The sequence below is a fragment of the Terrapene carolina genome, unplaced genomic scaffold (genome assembly GCF_002925995.2).
Source record: "Terrapene carolina triunguis isolate 2854851 unplaced genomic scaffold, T_m_triunguis-2.0 Scaffold96, whole genome shotgun sequence".
NCBI classification, from domain to species: Eukaryota; Metazoa; Chordata; order Testudines; family Emydidae; genus Terrapene; species Terrapene triunguis.
Genome location: NW_020664447.1, coordinates 36,285,747 through 36,301,901, shown reverse-complemented (window position 1 = coordinate 36,301,901; position 16,155 = coordinate 36,285,747). Strand labels below are relative to the sequence as shown.

General features: G+C 45.2%; 1 protein-coding gene across 1 annotated transcript in view; it reads left to right on the top strand.

Annotated features, from left to right (window-relative positions):
• Positions 1 to 7,667: 7,667 nt before the first annotated feature.
• LOC112119925 (cytochrome c oxidase assembly protein COX16 homolog, mitochondrial) overlaps positions 7,668 to 16,155 on the top strand; it is an 83,662-nt gene continuing 75,174 nt past the window's right edge. The window contains exon 1 of the mRNA XM_024218815.3: positions 7,668 to 7,812. Within this exon, the coding sequence (XP_024074583.2) occupies positions 7,717 to 7,812 (96 nt within the window). The 5' untranslated portion in view covers positions 7,668 to 7,716. The remainder of the gene's footprint in view (positions 7,813 to 16,155) is intronic.

Here is a 16,155-nt window from a genome sequence, read left to right as displayed (position 1 = left end):
GAGTGTGAAATAGTGAATGTCCTTATTTAATTCATATCCTGTAAATGGTTTGAAAGGTCCTGCATTGCATCTATAGCAACCTCCGGCTCACCCAGACCCAGGCATACCAAGACCACACAGCCAGAGCATCCAGCCTGCTCAGTGAGGGTGAATGAAGTATTTTATATGGATTATTTCAGAATGTGGTTATGCCATGTATGAAGCAAGGCAGGTAGGAGTTTAATCAGGGCTAACTCAACTATAAAGATCAGTTTCTTTTTTTGACCAGTCTGTCTGACATGTAGTTTAGCTGGAGTCTTGAATAGAGATGGGCAAACCCTGATAAAATCAGGCTTCAATTCGAGATCTAGATCCAAACATTCCCAAGATTCAGCATGTTTGAACACATGATTTGGACCATTGTAGTGAGAGGGATCAGTGGTGATGTTTGATCCAGATCTGAACTTTCCCAGAGTTTTGAGAATATTTGGATCTGGGGATTTGGTTCAGCCCATTACAAAGAGATGGGCCAATCAAAAAGCTCGCATTCAGAATTTTGCACACTATGGGGAGTCAAGAGCTGGGAATTTGGCGCTCAGGACCATAATGAAATCCAAATGGTTTGGGGGTATTTGGATTCAGGATTTTGGTTTGGGACCATCTTCAGTCTCTCTCAACTGGAGGCAGAGGGGAAGATGAGAAAGTGGCTGCAAATTGCTGCATCATTGAGTCCTTCCATACATAACTGTAGTTGTGATTTTGTAGCTGGTTAGAGGCAACAGGCATCTTAACAGGTGATAAGCAACACTGACAAATTTTCTGTGCTGCCTAACGATGTTTGTATTAGTGCATTCTGGGAAAATCTAGGCAGTTATCCCATGGGATCTCAGTAGGATATTCCAGGTCTAGAGAACTTGAATAAGAGCAGAAGTGCATGGGGCAATGCATTCTAGGCTGTCCACCAGCCCAGATTGCTGGGAGGAAGGAGGACTGGCCAATCCTGTTATACAATTGGGGGGGGGGAGGGGGAGGAATCTTATCTGCATTGCAAAACAAACAAACAAAAAGCCCCAAACAACCAAGTGTGCTGATTTGGTTACAGAAAGGCACCCCTGTGCCAGACCAGGCAGGGATGCGGAGACCCATTGTTAGCTGCTACAACCACTGAGATTTAACCTCCTGGTGTCCAGACACAACCCACATTTAAAAGCTGACCATGCCAGTAAGTGGCTACAAACTTAATTAAAGATTTGTGTGGACAGGGACTTATTTTCTCTCTGGTACCCCCTTGCCACAGTTGGCAGAAACTTTCTGCAGCTTTCTATGGAGACAATGTGAAGTAACTGCACTAATGTTTGACACCATCTAGTGGTGAAACAGGAAGTATACTAGTACAATCAACAGGTTAATTTGCCCAGTTCCTAAAGTCCCAAATTTTGCTACTGGAGGATAGGTCCACCAGTGGCTATTAACCAAGATGTCGGGAATGCAACACCATGCTCACGGTGTCCCTAAACCTTTGCCTGCCAGAAACTGGGACTGTATGCCAGGGGATGGATCACTTGATAATTGCCCTATTCTGTTCATTCTGTTTGAAGCATCTGGCACTGGCCATTGATGGAAGACAGGATATTGGGTTAGATGAGCCATTGGGCTGACCCAGTATGGCCATTCTTATGTTCAGATGTCTGATGCCATCTAGTGGAGAAACAGGAAGTATACTAGTACAATAAACAGTCTAATTTGCTCTGTTCCTAGTCCCAAATTTAGCTACTGAAATGCTCCATTGCAGTGGAATGAACCACGCACATCTACTCTTGTGAGTCCTAAGCTACATGAAATGTTCAGATGCAGTGGTGTTATCTAAGAATACGTTCCCTCATGGCTCCCACCCTGAGCTACCTGAGTGCCCATCCTAGAGAGCAGTGATAAGGAAGGAGGCCCAGGGTTGTGGAGTTAAGACAGTGACTTCTTTGCCAGTTTGAGGCACACAGGCTTTTCAGACTGTGTTCTTAAAAAGTTATTGGAATCACTCATATCCATTAACTGAAATGAAAACACGTCAACAAAATAGCATTAGCATTGAAAAGCAAAGCAGAATTTACAAAATCTGTTTAGTTGTAATAGGGCAATACTTGTAACAAAGGTAAGGGCTGTTTTAAAATATCATTTTTAACATGCTAATGCTCCTTTAGTATTGTTAGTATCTACTTGAACACCATCAGTGCAATTAGCATGGTACAGAGCAGAGGAGAAATGTTCCCTGGCTCCCAAGATGGTAATAAAGTAAGAAGAAAAGCTAACAAAACACTCAAAGCTCTGCGTGGCCATATGGTGGAACTGGATGCATGGCGGCACCACATTCTTTTGTTATTATGAGTGAATCCCATCATTGGAGTTGCTGGGAAGTTAGGTCTGTAATGATTCACAGGGGAGCCTGCTCCTGTGCTGGTGAAGGTGCAGCATGAACCCAAGAGACAATGGGGCAGCTCCACGCACCCTCAGAAGTTTGGGCGGGAAATTGGAAGCAAGAAATGGGCAGAATCTGTGTATAGGGAAAACCTGAACACACAGGAGGGTCAAGCAGTTAGAGGCAGGGGAAGAAGAGGTGCAAAATCAGGGATGGGTAGTGTGATGGGGTGTCTGCCCCACACTGGGATGCAATGGGTTTATAGAGCCCTAAAGAGCCTGCGCAGGAAGCAGCCAATAAGAGAGGGGCTGTGAGAAGCAGCCAATCAGGGCCCAACAGGCCCATATAAAAAGAGACCCAGGCAGTGCACGGCCAGTTACTCCCTGGAGCTTAAGGAGTGTGGACTAGGTGCCTTGAAGATAGAGAGAAGCTAGTGCCCTGAACAGAGCCATGCTGGGCAGGAACGGGGAGTAGAGGGAGCTCCTGGCTGGGTGCTAGGACTGGCATCCTGATGCGAGGGTGAAGAAGGTGCTGGGACCATGGGGAAGTGGCCCAGGAAAATGTATTGAGTTGAAGAGGATGCAATATGTGGCTGCCATCTACAGGGTCCCTAGGCTGGGAGCCAGAGTAGTGGGCAGGCCTGGGTCCACCCCCCTCGCCACTGGGGAAGTGGCTGGACAGTTGACTGCAGGGCCCCCAGATGGTGGGGAAGCAGAGATTGTGACATAGAATCATGGAATATCAGAGTTGGAAGGGACTTTAGGAGGTCATCTAGTCCAACCCCCTGCTCAAAGCAGGACCAATCCCCAGACAGATTTTTACCCCAGTTCCCTAAATGGCCCCCTCAAGGATTGAACTCACAACCCTGGGTTTAGCAGGCCAACGCTCAAACCATGAACAGGATTCTGTGGTCCTTGGAGTGATGTGGGTTTGGGAGCAGACATGATGGCGGGCGAGACACCATTGGGAGAAGACGTACCGACCTGCAGTACTAATCCCCAAGACAGCCATCAGGAGGCGCCAGTGTGGTGAGTGGATCCCCCATCACAGGTAGGGTTGCCAATTTTGGTTGGCCATATTTCTGGAGATTTCATCACATGACATAATCTTCAAATAGAGATAATCATAGGACTGGAAGGGACCTCGAGAGGTCATCTAGTCCAGTTCCTTGACAGTTAGAAAGTTTTCCTAATGTCCAACAGTCAACTGTCCAGCCACTTCCCCAGTGGCAAGGGGGGTGGACCCAGGCCTGCCCACTACTCTGGCTCCCAGCCTAAACTGCCCTTGCTGCAATTTAAGCCCATTGCTTCTTGTCCTATCCTCAGATGTTAAGGAGAACAATTTTTCTCCCTCCTCCTTGTAACAAACTTTTATGTACTTGAAAACTGTTATGTCTCCCCTCGGTCTTCTCTTCTCCTGACTAAAAAAACCCAATTTTTTCAATCTTTCCTCAGAGGTCATGTTTTCTAGACATTTAATTGTTTTTGTTACTCTTCTCTGGACTGAAATGTGGCGCCCAGAACTGGATACAATACTCCAGTTGAGGCCTAATCAATGCAGAGTAGAGCGGAAGAATAACTTCTTGTGTCTCCTGCTATTACATCCCAGAATGATATTTGTTTTTTTTTTTTTTTTTTTTGCAAGAGTGATATGTTGACTCATATTTAGCCTGTGATCCACTATGACCACCAGATCCTTTTCCACAGTAATCCTTTCTAGGCAGTCATTTCCCATTTGGATGTGTGCAACTGGTTGTTCCTTCCTAAGTGGAGTACTTTGCATTTGTCCTTATTGAATTTCATCCTGTTTATTTCAGACCATTTCTCCAGTTTGTCCACATCATTTTGAATTTTAATCCTATCCTCCAAAGCACTTACAACCTCTCCCAGCTTGGTATTGTCTGCAAACTTAATAAGTGTACTCTCTATTCCATTATCTAAATCATAGAAGATATTGAATAGAACTGGACCCAGAACCGATCCCTGTGGGACCCCCTTGTTATGCCCTTTCAGCTTGACTGTGAACCACTGATTACTACTCTCTGGGAATGGTTTTCCAACCAGTTATGCACCATCTTACAGTAGCTCCATCTGGGTTGTATTTCCCTAGTTTGTTTATGAGAAGGTCATGCGAGACAGCATCAAAAGCCTTGCTAAAGTCAAGATATACCAAATCTACTGCTTCCCCCCATCCACAAGGTTTGTTACCCGGTCAAAGAAAGCTATTTGGTTGATTTGACATGATTTGTTCTTGACAAATTCATGCTGACTGTTACTTATCACCTTATTATCTTCTAGGAATTATCTTTAATTCCTGGAGATTCCAGGACAATCCTGGAGGATTAGCAACCCTTGGGATGGGGGCAGGAGTCTGGGTTAAGAAAGAGGTAGAGGCACTGTGTAGCGAGGTGGTCACCCCGCTCCGGCCCTGAAGGGGTAAAAGCAGCCCTGGAGAGGGCTGCAGCTGGGAAAAGGTAGGCTGATGGGGAAAGCAGCCACAGCTGTGGCCAGCTTAATCAGGGCCCAGCTGGCCCTTATAAGAGGGCAGTGGGACAGAAGCTAGGGCATATGTTCTCTCTCTAGCTTCTTGAGGGAGAAGGACCTGGTTGCCTAGGAGCTGAGAAGGGTACCTGAGGTAGAACAGTGCTGGGGAAAGGCAGAGGGAGCTGAGGAGCTCCAGCCTAGAAAAACCCCAGGCTGCAGGCCTTAAAAAGGTACTGGGGCTGCAGAGGGGTAGCCCAGAGATAGGCAAAGGCAGTAGGTCCTAACCCCCTTGCTGATGATGAGTGGTTTTCAGACTGCAGTCGGCCCCAGGGAGCGGGGCCTAGATGATGACTGGCAGTAGCCACTGAGGCAAGGTGGGTTTAGAGGGCTGGGGGTTCCCCTGGGAGGGGAGACCCAGAGAGAGGGGGTACTGTGGTGGACAGAACCCCTGGGCAAAGGGCACTTGGGTCTGGGAGGGACACGGGGCTAGCGGCAGATGAGACACCAGCCTGCAGAGGGCGTGCTGGGCTGGAAAGAGCTAATTCCCAAGATGGCCAGCAGGAGGTGCCACACCAGTGAGTCATCACCCTGCCAGACAGCAGCAGAAGGGAAAACTCCAGGGATAGAGAGGGGTAGAAGGGATAAAAGTTACCTCAAATGAAGTGAGCCCTCTGCAGTGATTGCAAAAATAGGATGTTGGGGGGCAGAGGGGCTTTTTCCTCCCTTGCAGGAAGATACATCTCAGCACCCGCTTCCCAGGGCTGTGTTCTCAAGGGCACAGTGCATCCCAATGCCTAGATAAGGCTGCGCTTCTTTATCTGAAATGATGTATTGAGCTGCTAAAAAAGACTGGACTTGGTGAAATATTTTACAGGTACCCCCCCCTAAAAATTATAATTGTCATACATGGTGTTAGTGGGTTTTTTTTGGTTTTGTTTGTTTGTTTTTTAAAAAACCTAATCCAGGGGTGCTGGAACAGGATGGGCCGGGGGCAATGACCCCATCACTTTTTATCTGCCTTAAGGTTGAGCAGTGGGGTGAGGGGCGGAGAGGAGCGAGTGGAGGTAGAGCCTCGAGGGAAGGGGCAGAGCAGGGGCAGGGCCATGGTTTCGGTGACAGTTGCCCTCCCACTTCTAGGAAGCTTCTGGCGCTCCTGCCCTAATCTGTTTATATGTCTGCATAAAGCCTCATGGCAGTTCACAAATTTGTCTTGGCTGCTGTTCAGATTACAAGAAAAAGGCAGTCCAATTCAGGCAATGCACTGTAAATGTAGTTTCATTCCTTTAAATTATTTACTTTTTAAAATGCTATTTTTATTACTCTTGGCATGTCATCATGTTCCTTCATTATAATTGTGCAGATGTCATTGTGCTTTTTATATTTTTATTAGCAAATAGTAATTCATATTTAAATAGTTGCTAGTAGCTTCAGCAATCACATCTCACTTTTGTAATTTACATTTTTTAATTCTATTTTTTTTCTTTATTTTATGACAAGTTTATTCTTCAGGCTCATATGCATACCAAGTCTGACTGATTTCCTGAGTTGATATCAAAACTTCTTCAGTTTCTTTTGATCTGCCAATGGGGATCACCTTAGTCACTGTTGTTTTGCTTCTCTATCCTGTACCCTAGTGCTTTTTCATATCACCACTTGTGTGTAGAACTTGGTTCCCAAATATTCTCTGAGGGACAAAAGGACCTAGAGGCTTTTGAGAATCCCACTATAACATTCAATGCCACTTTGGACTTCTAAAGTAACATATGGTTCCCCTCCCACACACACTTTAATTTAAAATGTATTAAAAGTTCTTATTTCTGTAAATAATTCTCATCCTGCAAACACAGAAACACACACTACTCTTCTATTATTTCATTTGCTGTGTACATGTTTTTTCTTCTGAATTGTTTACATTTCTAATTGAAGATTTAATTTTATAGCCTTTAGGTTTGCTGCCTATTTTGTTCTGATACATTTAGGTGATGTTCTTCATTCTGACAAGTTTACTTTTTGTACTTCTTGCCAAAATCAAAGATATTTTTACATAAATTATTCTGTTACTTCTTTGCATTGGTTGGGCAGAGGCATAATGTTGACCTCACCTAGTTTACCCTATGGTGAAACTGAAGTGCCTTGTCTCCTCATTGTTTTTAGTGGAATAGCTAATGTATACTAGATCCCCCGCACACCTTGTTAGCAGTGAGGCCACAAACTATAATGGTGACTCGGGTGTTAAGTGCACTTATTCCTGTCCATGTCTTGACAACTCCGATACTGGGGTAATACTGCTCCTTTGCTATCAGAGGTATGTGCATCCCAGGGCCCGAGGCCTGCGGGTTGTGTAGATGACAGGGAGAACCAACTTCAGCATTTTAAACTCAAGGAATTAACAGTCTCTCCTCCCCCCGCCTTCAATTTCCCGTATTCCCTCCCCTGTGCTTAATAAGGGCTTGTCTACATGGCCACACTAAAGCTGTGACGTTCATGCTTCACAATCCCCCCTTCCACCTCCGCCCACCCATGGAGCTGGGTCGAGGCGGGCGGAAGTTGCTCGCTGCGACATGGGGAACCTCCCTGCAGTATCCGCTACCTGCCGCAAATTACACCGGAAGCAGTTTAATGTTACACCTCCCCCCACCCCGACTCCTCTCTGAGCGGGGCGCCCGCAGCGGGTGCCGGGGGTTGGATGCGGGTCTGTTCCCGAAGCTCACGTCATGCTATGCCTGCGCTGAGCGTGGCCCCTCCCTGCAGCAGGGCGGAACCGAGTTGCTCAGGGCGCGGTGTCCGCGGGGGGCTGGTTTGGAAAAGGACCGCGCCTCCCGGAAGTGTTGGGGGTGGTGCCTGATGCAGGAGGCGGTGGCGCGGAGCCTGCGGCGGGGCTTGGAGAGGCTGCGACCGCTCGCGAAGAATAAGACGCTGCGATACGGGGTCCCCATGATGGTGAGTAGCAGGGGGCGGGGCCTGGTGGATGGGGCGGGGCCAGTAGCGCTGTTCGCGGCCGGCAGGGGGCGGGGCCTGTGGCGCTCTCCGGAGCCGGCCGGTGCTGCTTGCTGAGGCGAGCCGCGTGGCGCCGGCGAGGGAGCGGCCTGTGCGCGAGGCCGCCCGTGACCCCGCTACTGGGAGGCTCCGCCGCGCCCAGGCCGTGTCTGTGGGGGGCGTTACCGGTTCGGTTCCCGTCCCCGGCGCTCCGGTCTCGGCGGAGCCCGGCTGAGGCCGCCGTGTCGTGCCCGGCTCAGGGGGCGCTGTCCCCGTGCACCTCGCCTCCGAGCCCCGCTGTGAGCGGAGCGCTGGGGTCCCCTTCTCCGCTTGCCGGGGCTCGGTGCGGAGCCGGGTCGCTGCTGTCAGCTCCTGCTGCTAAGAGCGGACTGGCCCCGCCTGAGCGGGTTGGGTCGTGGCGGACCCCGGGAGACGCTAACCGGGGCGGGCAAACCCCGATTTCTTTGTGAAAGACTTTCCGAGCGCGCTGTTCAGAGGCTGCGCTGTTGGAAACTTGGTTGGTTTAAATCAGGCGCTTAGACGATGGTGTTGCTGGTGTTCGTTGGTTTACATAGAGCCTTCCCTGCCTGGCTGCATCGCTCAGGCCTGTTAGGCACATAGGCCAGCCCTACTCCCACTATAGACGCTGCTCGGTTATGAATGACTTAGCTTAACCTCTCAGCGGGTTAGATTAACTACAGTGCCCTTCCCTAGATGTAGGAAGCGTCTGTGCTGCAGCACTAATGCTGGGAGGGGGAGGGCAAGCGAAGAGGGGGCGGTCTGAGGGGTGGGGGCTTGGAGGTCTGTGGCAAAATTTTAAATCAAAACGGTGGTTCTCAGTTTCTAAAGTTTGAGAACCGCTGTGTAGAGGGGTGTGTGTGAGACTTGGGTTTAGCTACTACTGAGCTGTAGCTCTGCAATGGCTTTTTGTGCTGCCTGTACTTTTAAATGAAGGAATAGGTAGATGAGTGATGTGGCAAAACTGTAGATGCTGCACAATTATTTAGGATAACTAAGATTAGAAAAGGGAATTAAACTCAAGAGTAACCAAACAAAGTGGTGCAATTGGGCAGGGTAATGTCAAATAAAGTTCAGTGTAGGTAAGCGTAAGAGAATGCATATTGGCAGAAATAATTCAAGTGCTCAAACGTGCTGATGAGTTTTAAGTGTAACCACTCAAAAAGGTTTCAGAGTGGTAGCCGTGCTAGCCTGTATCAGCAAAAAGAACGAGGAGTACTTGTGGGTTTTAGCCCATGAAAGCTTATGCCCAAATAAATTTGTTAGTCTCTAACAAAGTACCCCTCATTCTTTTCACTCAAAAAGGAAGACCTAGCCAGCAATGTGGACAGCTCAGTGAAAAGATCTAAATGCATTGTGATGGTCAAGAAAAGCAAACAAGGTTTTTAAGGTGAGTGAAAAATAGAATGGAAAATAATTCTGATATTATCCCATTATATAAATTGATGGTATACCCTCACCTTGAAAACTTTGTTCAGTTTTGGTTAACACATCTCAAAAAAGCTAAGATAAAGTAGAAATGGAAGGGGATCAGAGAAAGGCAATAGCAATTCTTAGCCCCACAGCAGGGCTTCTGTCTGAGGAGATACTAAAGTATACAATTTAATCCTTTTACAGTGGACACATAGAGGTGACTTGATAGAGATATGTAAAACAATGATGTAAAGAAGGTAAATCGGGCTCCTAATTACCCCCTTTTCCTTAATGCAACAACAAGGTGAAATTTCAAATAAAAGGCTATTAACAAATTTAACACTTAATAACCATAGCTCTTATCCCTGGGGATGCCTTGTTGTTGGTTGGGGAGTGAAAGTCTCATACTATATCTCTTTCCTAGCCCCCTCCCTTTAAAGTTTTTCTCCCCCTGTACATACTTCAGAGCCCCTCTCTTTTGCTTTCCAGAGCTTTCCAATGCAGGAAGAGAGTGGTGAGGATATGATTCTTGTTAGTTTCACAGCTGCTCAAGGAGTTCTGAATAGCATTAGTGAAGCTAAACAGAATCTTGTTAACTTCACTCTTATACTGTTTGGGAAGCTAGGAGCAGCAGCAGTGGCACTGGATCTGTGTGCATAGTCAGGAAGATACCAACTGTGAACTGAGGCAACAATGTCTTTGCAACCAAAAAGAATAGATGCTTAATTTCTTCAGAAGTTGTTGGTACATAGCATTGTTCTACTGTGAGGAAAACTTGGAGTGTTGTTTCCTGTGCCATACTTGCTTTGTTGATAAAAAGAGGTCTGTCAGCCCTTTCATCAGCACTAAATTCATTTAAAAATACATTCAAACTGCCTTGAAATGAACCTCTTTGTCTTTCATTTTACAACTTGAAGTCTAATCTGCCACTCTTTCTGCAGATCTGAGTGAAAAAGATAATCTTAAAGACTGTTGGTCTTTTATTTATATATATATATATATATAAAAATTTTGAATAAAGACATTTGTATATTTACCCATTTTCAGGGTGAATTTATAATTTTGATCTGCTTTGAGTCAAAGAGGTTTTCTTATTTAAGTGATCATTAAAGCCTCAAATTATCAGCCTCTGAGAGTAACATGATCATCAGAGTTCCCCAGTCACATTATCCTAGCAGGAAAGAGTGTTTTCTTCCCAACACCAGCTGGACTGTAGAGAGTGCGAATTAACAAATCAATGGAATGAACAGGGACAGATCTCCACCCTCACCCCCAAGATAAATCAGTGAATCTCATTTTCTTTAATTCTACAAACTTGACATGTGGTGATACCAGTGCCTGGCATAAGGCAATATGTGCCTAGGAAAGTGATGTAACCTGGCATGGAACAGCATTTAGCAGCTTGAATGCTAGAGGGTGTAGAGTCCTGAAGCACTAAGATGGTAACATCTGTGTAGATGTTGGAATGAACTCCACTGACCTTGCAGATGTAACTTGAACTTGCTATTGTGAGGAAAGAGGCTGTGTTGCCTGTGTATCCACTTAGTGTACTTACCTTTATTTCCTGCTGTATCCATCTCTCTCCCTTTCCTACTGCAGAAAGATACAGGGGGATTAACTCTTTCTTTACCACCTGCAGGTTATCATGCAGGCCTGTATGACACTTGGGGTATGTCTACACTATGGGATTAATCCGAATTTAGATAATTCGAATTTGGGAAACAGGTTGTATAAATTCGATTGTGCGCGGCCACACTAAGCACCTTAATTCGGTTTTTAACCACAGTAATTCGGTGGTGTGCGGCCACACTAACCCTAATTCGAATTAACAAAATCGATTTAGGCGCTACTCCGCTCGTCGAGGTGGAGTACAGAAATCGATTTTAAGTGCCCTTTAATTCGAATTAACTGGCTCTGTAGTGTGGACGGGTGAAGGGTTAATTCGGATTAACGCAGCTAAATCCGAATTAAAGTCGTAGTGTAGACCAGGCCTTCGTTCTCCATTACAGAGGAAGGGTCCTAGCTTTCAGTCAGTGTTGTTTCTTATTCCACAGATAACTCTGTCTGCCTGAATAGGGATATGTCTATCAGTGTCCCATTCCTCCTGTGACACTTTCAGATGATACTGTGCCAGCAAGGCTCTTTAGTACCACTGCCAATGGAGCTGGCACCATACACTCTTCTGAGACACTGAGCATGTAAGATTACTTCTCCAGTGCAATTAACACATTTAAAGGTGACTGGAAATGCATTTCCTTCAGACAAATACAGATTGTTTTTCCAAATGATTAAGAAAATACGTACTCAGACTTAAAAATTACAAATAAATAACGTTTTAAAATGAATGTTGCAAATCACCTCCTACGCTCACAGTAGTAGCCAAGAGTCAAGTTAATTGTTCTTCGTTTGTCTGCTACAGCCAATGACTTTCTAAGCACCTAAAGCAGTATAAGGAATATAAATGTGGAGCTTCTTATGATTCTTCTTGCTCTGCCATCAGATATTGTAAGAGAAAAACAGAAACCTGAGGCTCTGAACTTGAGTCATAGCAGGTAGACCTTTTTAAAATGCATCTTGAATTCTAACTTTTTATTGCATACAGAGATATAGTCTCAACTGTAGCATCTTGAACTATTGCACTTTCTAGCCTGATAAAGGTAGATTCTTCTGTCTTCTTTACGTTTATCGGTTTCTCTCTCCGCTGTAATAAAAATGCCTTGTGTTTCCCATTCTTCCTCTGAATTCTGCCTCTGGCATTGAAAGTGCTGTGCATATTGTTGCATTGCCATTTTGTGTGTTCCTATTAATCAGCACTCTGCTCTTTGTCTGTGTCACATACAGAGCAGGGAACAGAGTTCAGCCAGGAAGGAACACACCAGCAGCATTGGAATAAGTGGTCAGTACTTCTAAGCACCATCAAGGGAATGACAGTGGTCTGCAAGGCTCCTACTAAAGACTTATTTGTCTGTTTAAATTAATAAACATTCTGCTGGCAGGACAGTTTGGATTTAGATGTTTTGGGGTTATTTTTATCGCTAGTTGAAAGCTCTGGAAGCTCTGACTAGTGTTCAGAAAGATTTTTGTCTGCATTCTGGAGCCTGCCTTTTAACATGCAGTGTGTTTTTTGGGTGGGCAGTCTCTTGCAGGCCTAATGGTCTGGTGAAGCCACCCTGTTTTTTAATGTATTTAAATAAATGGCTATCTGAGGATCTCTTAATGAAGTGGGTTCAGACTCCAAAAAGTAGGTGAATTTCTGAATACCTGATCCTGTAATATGCTGAGCACACTTCACTTCCATTACCTTGTAGGATCTAAGTGAAGATGGCACATCCTAGAACCGAGGAAGATTCTTGCTATGAATAAAGATTCTAAGGGACATTGCTGACATTAATTTCTGGATACACAGATCGTTACTACATTGTCTTCACTTACTGCATCAAGTGCCAAAACTCCCATTACAAACACACAAGGAGCATTTCCTCTGCTTCTTGATGCTCTGCCAGCATCATGGCACCCTTAAGCTCACATATGGCATTCCACTAAAAATTCACAGAATGTGAATCTCAGAATCTTCAGAGAATTGATATTTATTGCCTCATGTGACTTTTCTGTTCAAAATACAATTTACTGTATGAAACATAGTGAATTGAAATCTTCATATGCCTAGAATGTGTAGATGAAGAACAAATGGACCTTAATACTTACCCTTGAGACCCAAACTGGCTTCTGAGTCTTGTAGGTAAACTGATGTATATGTAAACACCTACTAGTGCTCAACATAGAGGATAAAAATCTTTTGTTAATGCTATTTTAGTCTTTAAAACAATTTCTCCCAACCACTGATTCATATGCTGTCACTGGTATGTGTCTGTGGCTATTATTCCAAGCACTGCTCCTCTAATCTAATGATGAGATGAGTTTCTGTACTGGGTCCCTGCTGCACCACTGCTTCTAAACTCTTATTCAGCTGCATCCTTTCTGGAGTATGGCACTGCTCTATGTGAGACCATCCTTTGAAACAGCCTATGGTATGCTGGAAGCTAGTGTGCACACCTGAATGGTCTGCTATGGCTGGTTCAGCTCTGGTCTTAGTTTGGTAAACTAGTACGGCCGCCTGAATTAGCTGACATACAGTGTCTTTCCTTAGCCCTTCAGTGCGTTGATTTAGGTCTAGGGCATGTGAGAGAGTTTCTGAATGAATGTCTTCCGAAAACAAAGCAATGTTCTTTTATTCTGTGAATAAGACCCCAACTTCATTTTGAATAGATTGTGTATGTGTGAATTTAGTGCTGGTAGAATTGGCCAACCCGAGAGTCATGTAGACTGAAGTCCTCTGTTTATCCTCAGAAAAGATACACATGAGTAGTGGCAATGTTGGCTTCCTTCTCCTCCTCCGCCCCATTTCCTCTGTACAGCCCTGCAATATGTCTCAGTCCTTATCAGGTGGAACCACAGAGAGGGGCAGGAGGTTAGTTCTGTTTCCATGGCTCATTCAGTTTTTAGCCCTGTCCTAATACTGACAACTAGGGGGACAGTTAATGGCAACAGTGGTGATGGTTTCTTTGTGTTTTTTGTAATGTAGCTATTAGTCTAATGGTAACTGAACTTATACCAACATCTTTTCACGCTCAGAAACCACCAATGCGCGATCAGATGGAAAGAGCCTTGGTCACAATAAACCTTAGCTGGATTTGCACCTATGATTTATGGGTGGCAGTAAACTTAGTTTTTAAAATGGTACTAGAATTCCCTTTCTATTTATTTATTTTTTTAAAGAAAGGGGCAGTGTTGTTTGTAACAGTAAGCTGCGCTTGACCACCACAGCCTATTTGTTCTCCAAACAGCTGCAGCTGCTGAGTGAAATTCCCTTGTCACCTGACCAGTCCATGTACTGTGTATAATGCAAGATGACAACAGTCTGGTTGAAAAAGCCCATTTTTGCTAATGCTCACACAAAGGAACATATGGGTTGCTGTTTCCTCTGTTGTTCTGAGATTGGTTTCTACTAAATGCCTTTTCTGCATTCTCCCATACATTAAGAAATGGACATTTTAATAAACAAGATTTTTTGCCAAAAAAATAGACCGCGGTGTCTACAGCGTGTGACAAAACCGAGCTTTACAATGTGGCCCCCAGCCATTCGCATCTTGAATGTCGTCCAGCATCACCGCTGTGATGCTCTGCTGTGTTCAATGATAACAGTCGGGTGTGTGTGTGTGTGTGTGTGTGTGTTCCCTCTGTGTGCTGCCCCGGCTCTGCGCAGATAGCTGGCACAGCAGACCCCAAGAGAAAGCCCAAGGACCACAGACTCTGATAAGGCACCAGGCCAGGTTTATTGTCAAACGAAACGCAGTCTCTAACTCCCCGGATCAGATGTTGACAGTTCTGCTCGTATATATGTGCTCCCTGACAATGGACCAGTTCAGTCAGTGGCAGGATTCTTCACTGCCCCCTAGGCCAGACAAAAGACAACCACTCAGGGGTGCATTCTTATACACAGGTACAAACAAGTTACACATCACTCCTGACGTATTGAGGTACAACCCCTTTACGTGTTAGGGTGCTGCCTCTCTCCTGGTACATGTTGGTTCAAACAAAACAACTCTATCCATCATATTATCCTTTTGACCCTGTCTTTAGGATGGGTCAGCCTGTTCCTTATTATCTATGTGGAATGTTAGTACCGGAATGTTCTGGTACCATCCTGGCACATGTTTATCTTACTAGTGCTTAGTACCTTTTAGGTATGTGTATACGTGCACTATCAGCTGCCTTCTTGCCAGCTTCTGTGAGCAGTGCCTGCCTCTGACTCACAGTTTAACTTTGCTTTATGTTAAAGTCTTGACCATTACTTTAGTTCAGGCCTTAGGTCTCATACCAGGCCTCTGATACAAGGGATTATGTTTCAGGGCCTCCTCTTACTACATTGAATATGGTCCCAATATGCAGTGCTCCATACTGATACAGGTGATCTGGTTGCTTGGATCAAGATGGAGTACTGTGTGCTGAGACCTGCGATCTTAGGCCTGATTGCCATTGCCTCCAATCTTGAATAGAACAATCTGCCCCTTTTTTCTTTTTTTTTTAAACCAAGTTGCTGCCCTAGGGTTGTCAGCATGGCCGTTTACTTGGTATATTTTATCTGCTCATGAAATACACATACACACCCTTCTGTGTTTCTCTAGTTGTGTATGAACAGTGCAGAAGAATTCTGCTGGCAGTGGCTACAGGAGGCAGAATAGTCAGAGAACAACAGGTTGCAATGTTTGTTAAGGAGTAGGTTTCCCAGCAGGGCTGGCCCTTGTTTTCAACTTGGGTAGGTGGCAGCAGAAGAGAGACTATTGCTGATCTCTAAGCTAGAAGTATTTATGCACTGTCATGATGTTTGCTCCTTTCTCTATTGGTCGTCATCTGCTAACACACAATTCCTAAACATTTTTTTCTTAATTTGTGCTTTGCATCAAATATATATTTTTTCAAGGCACTCTAGCACCTTTCAAAAGGAGGCTCTATGGCCTGTAATGAAAATCAGGTTAATCTTTTTGCCACAAAGAGGAGTCCTGAGTTAGAGACCCTCCCCCTTCTGTGGGGAGGAGAACCAAACTGAATGATCCCACCCAGATTTCTGCTCAAATGAAAAGGGAGAAGGTGGGAGGGGAAAAATGAGGCTTGTGTGAGGAGATTTTTTTTACCTCCAATCCACTTCTGTCCCATTTCTCTTCACACTTGGATTTAGCACACACAGATTGACTGGTTTCAAAGTAGCAGCCGTGTTAGTCTGTATCCCAAAAAGAACAGGGGTACTTGTGGCACCTTAGAGACTAACAAATTTATTTCAGCATAAGCTTTCGTGGGCTGCAGCTCACTTCTTCAGAT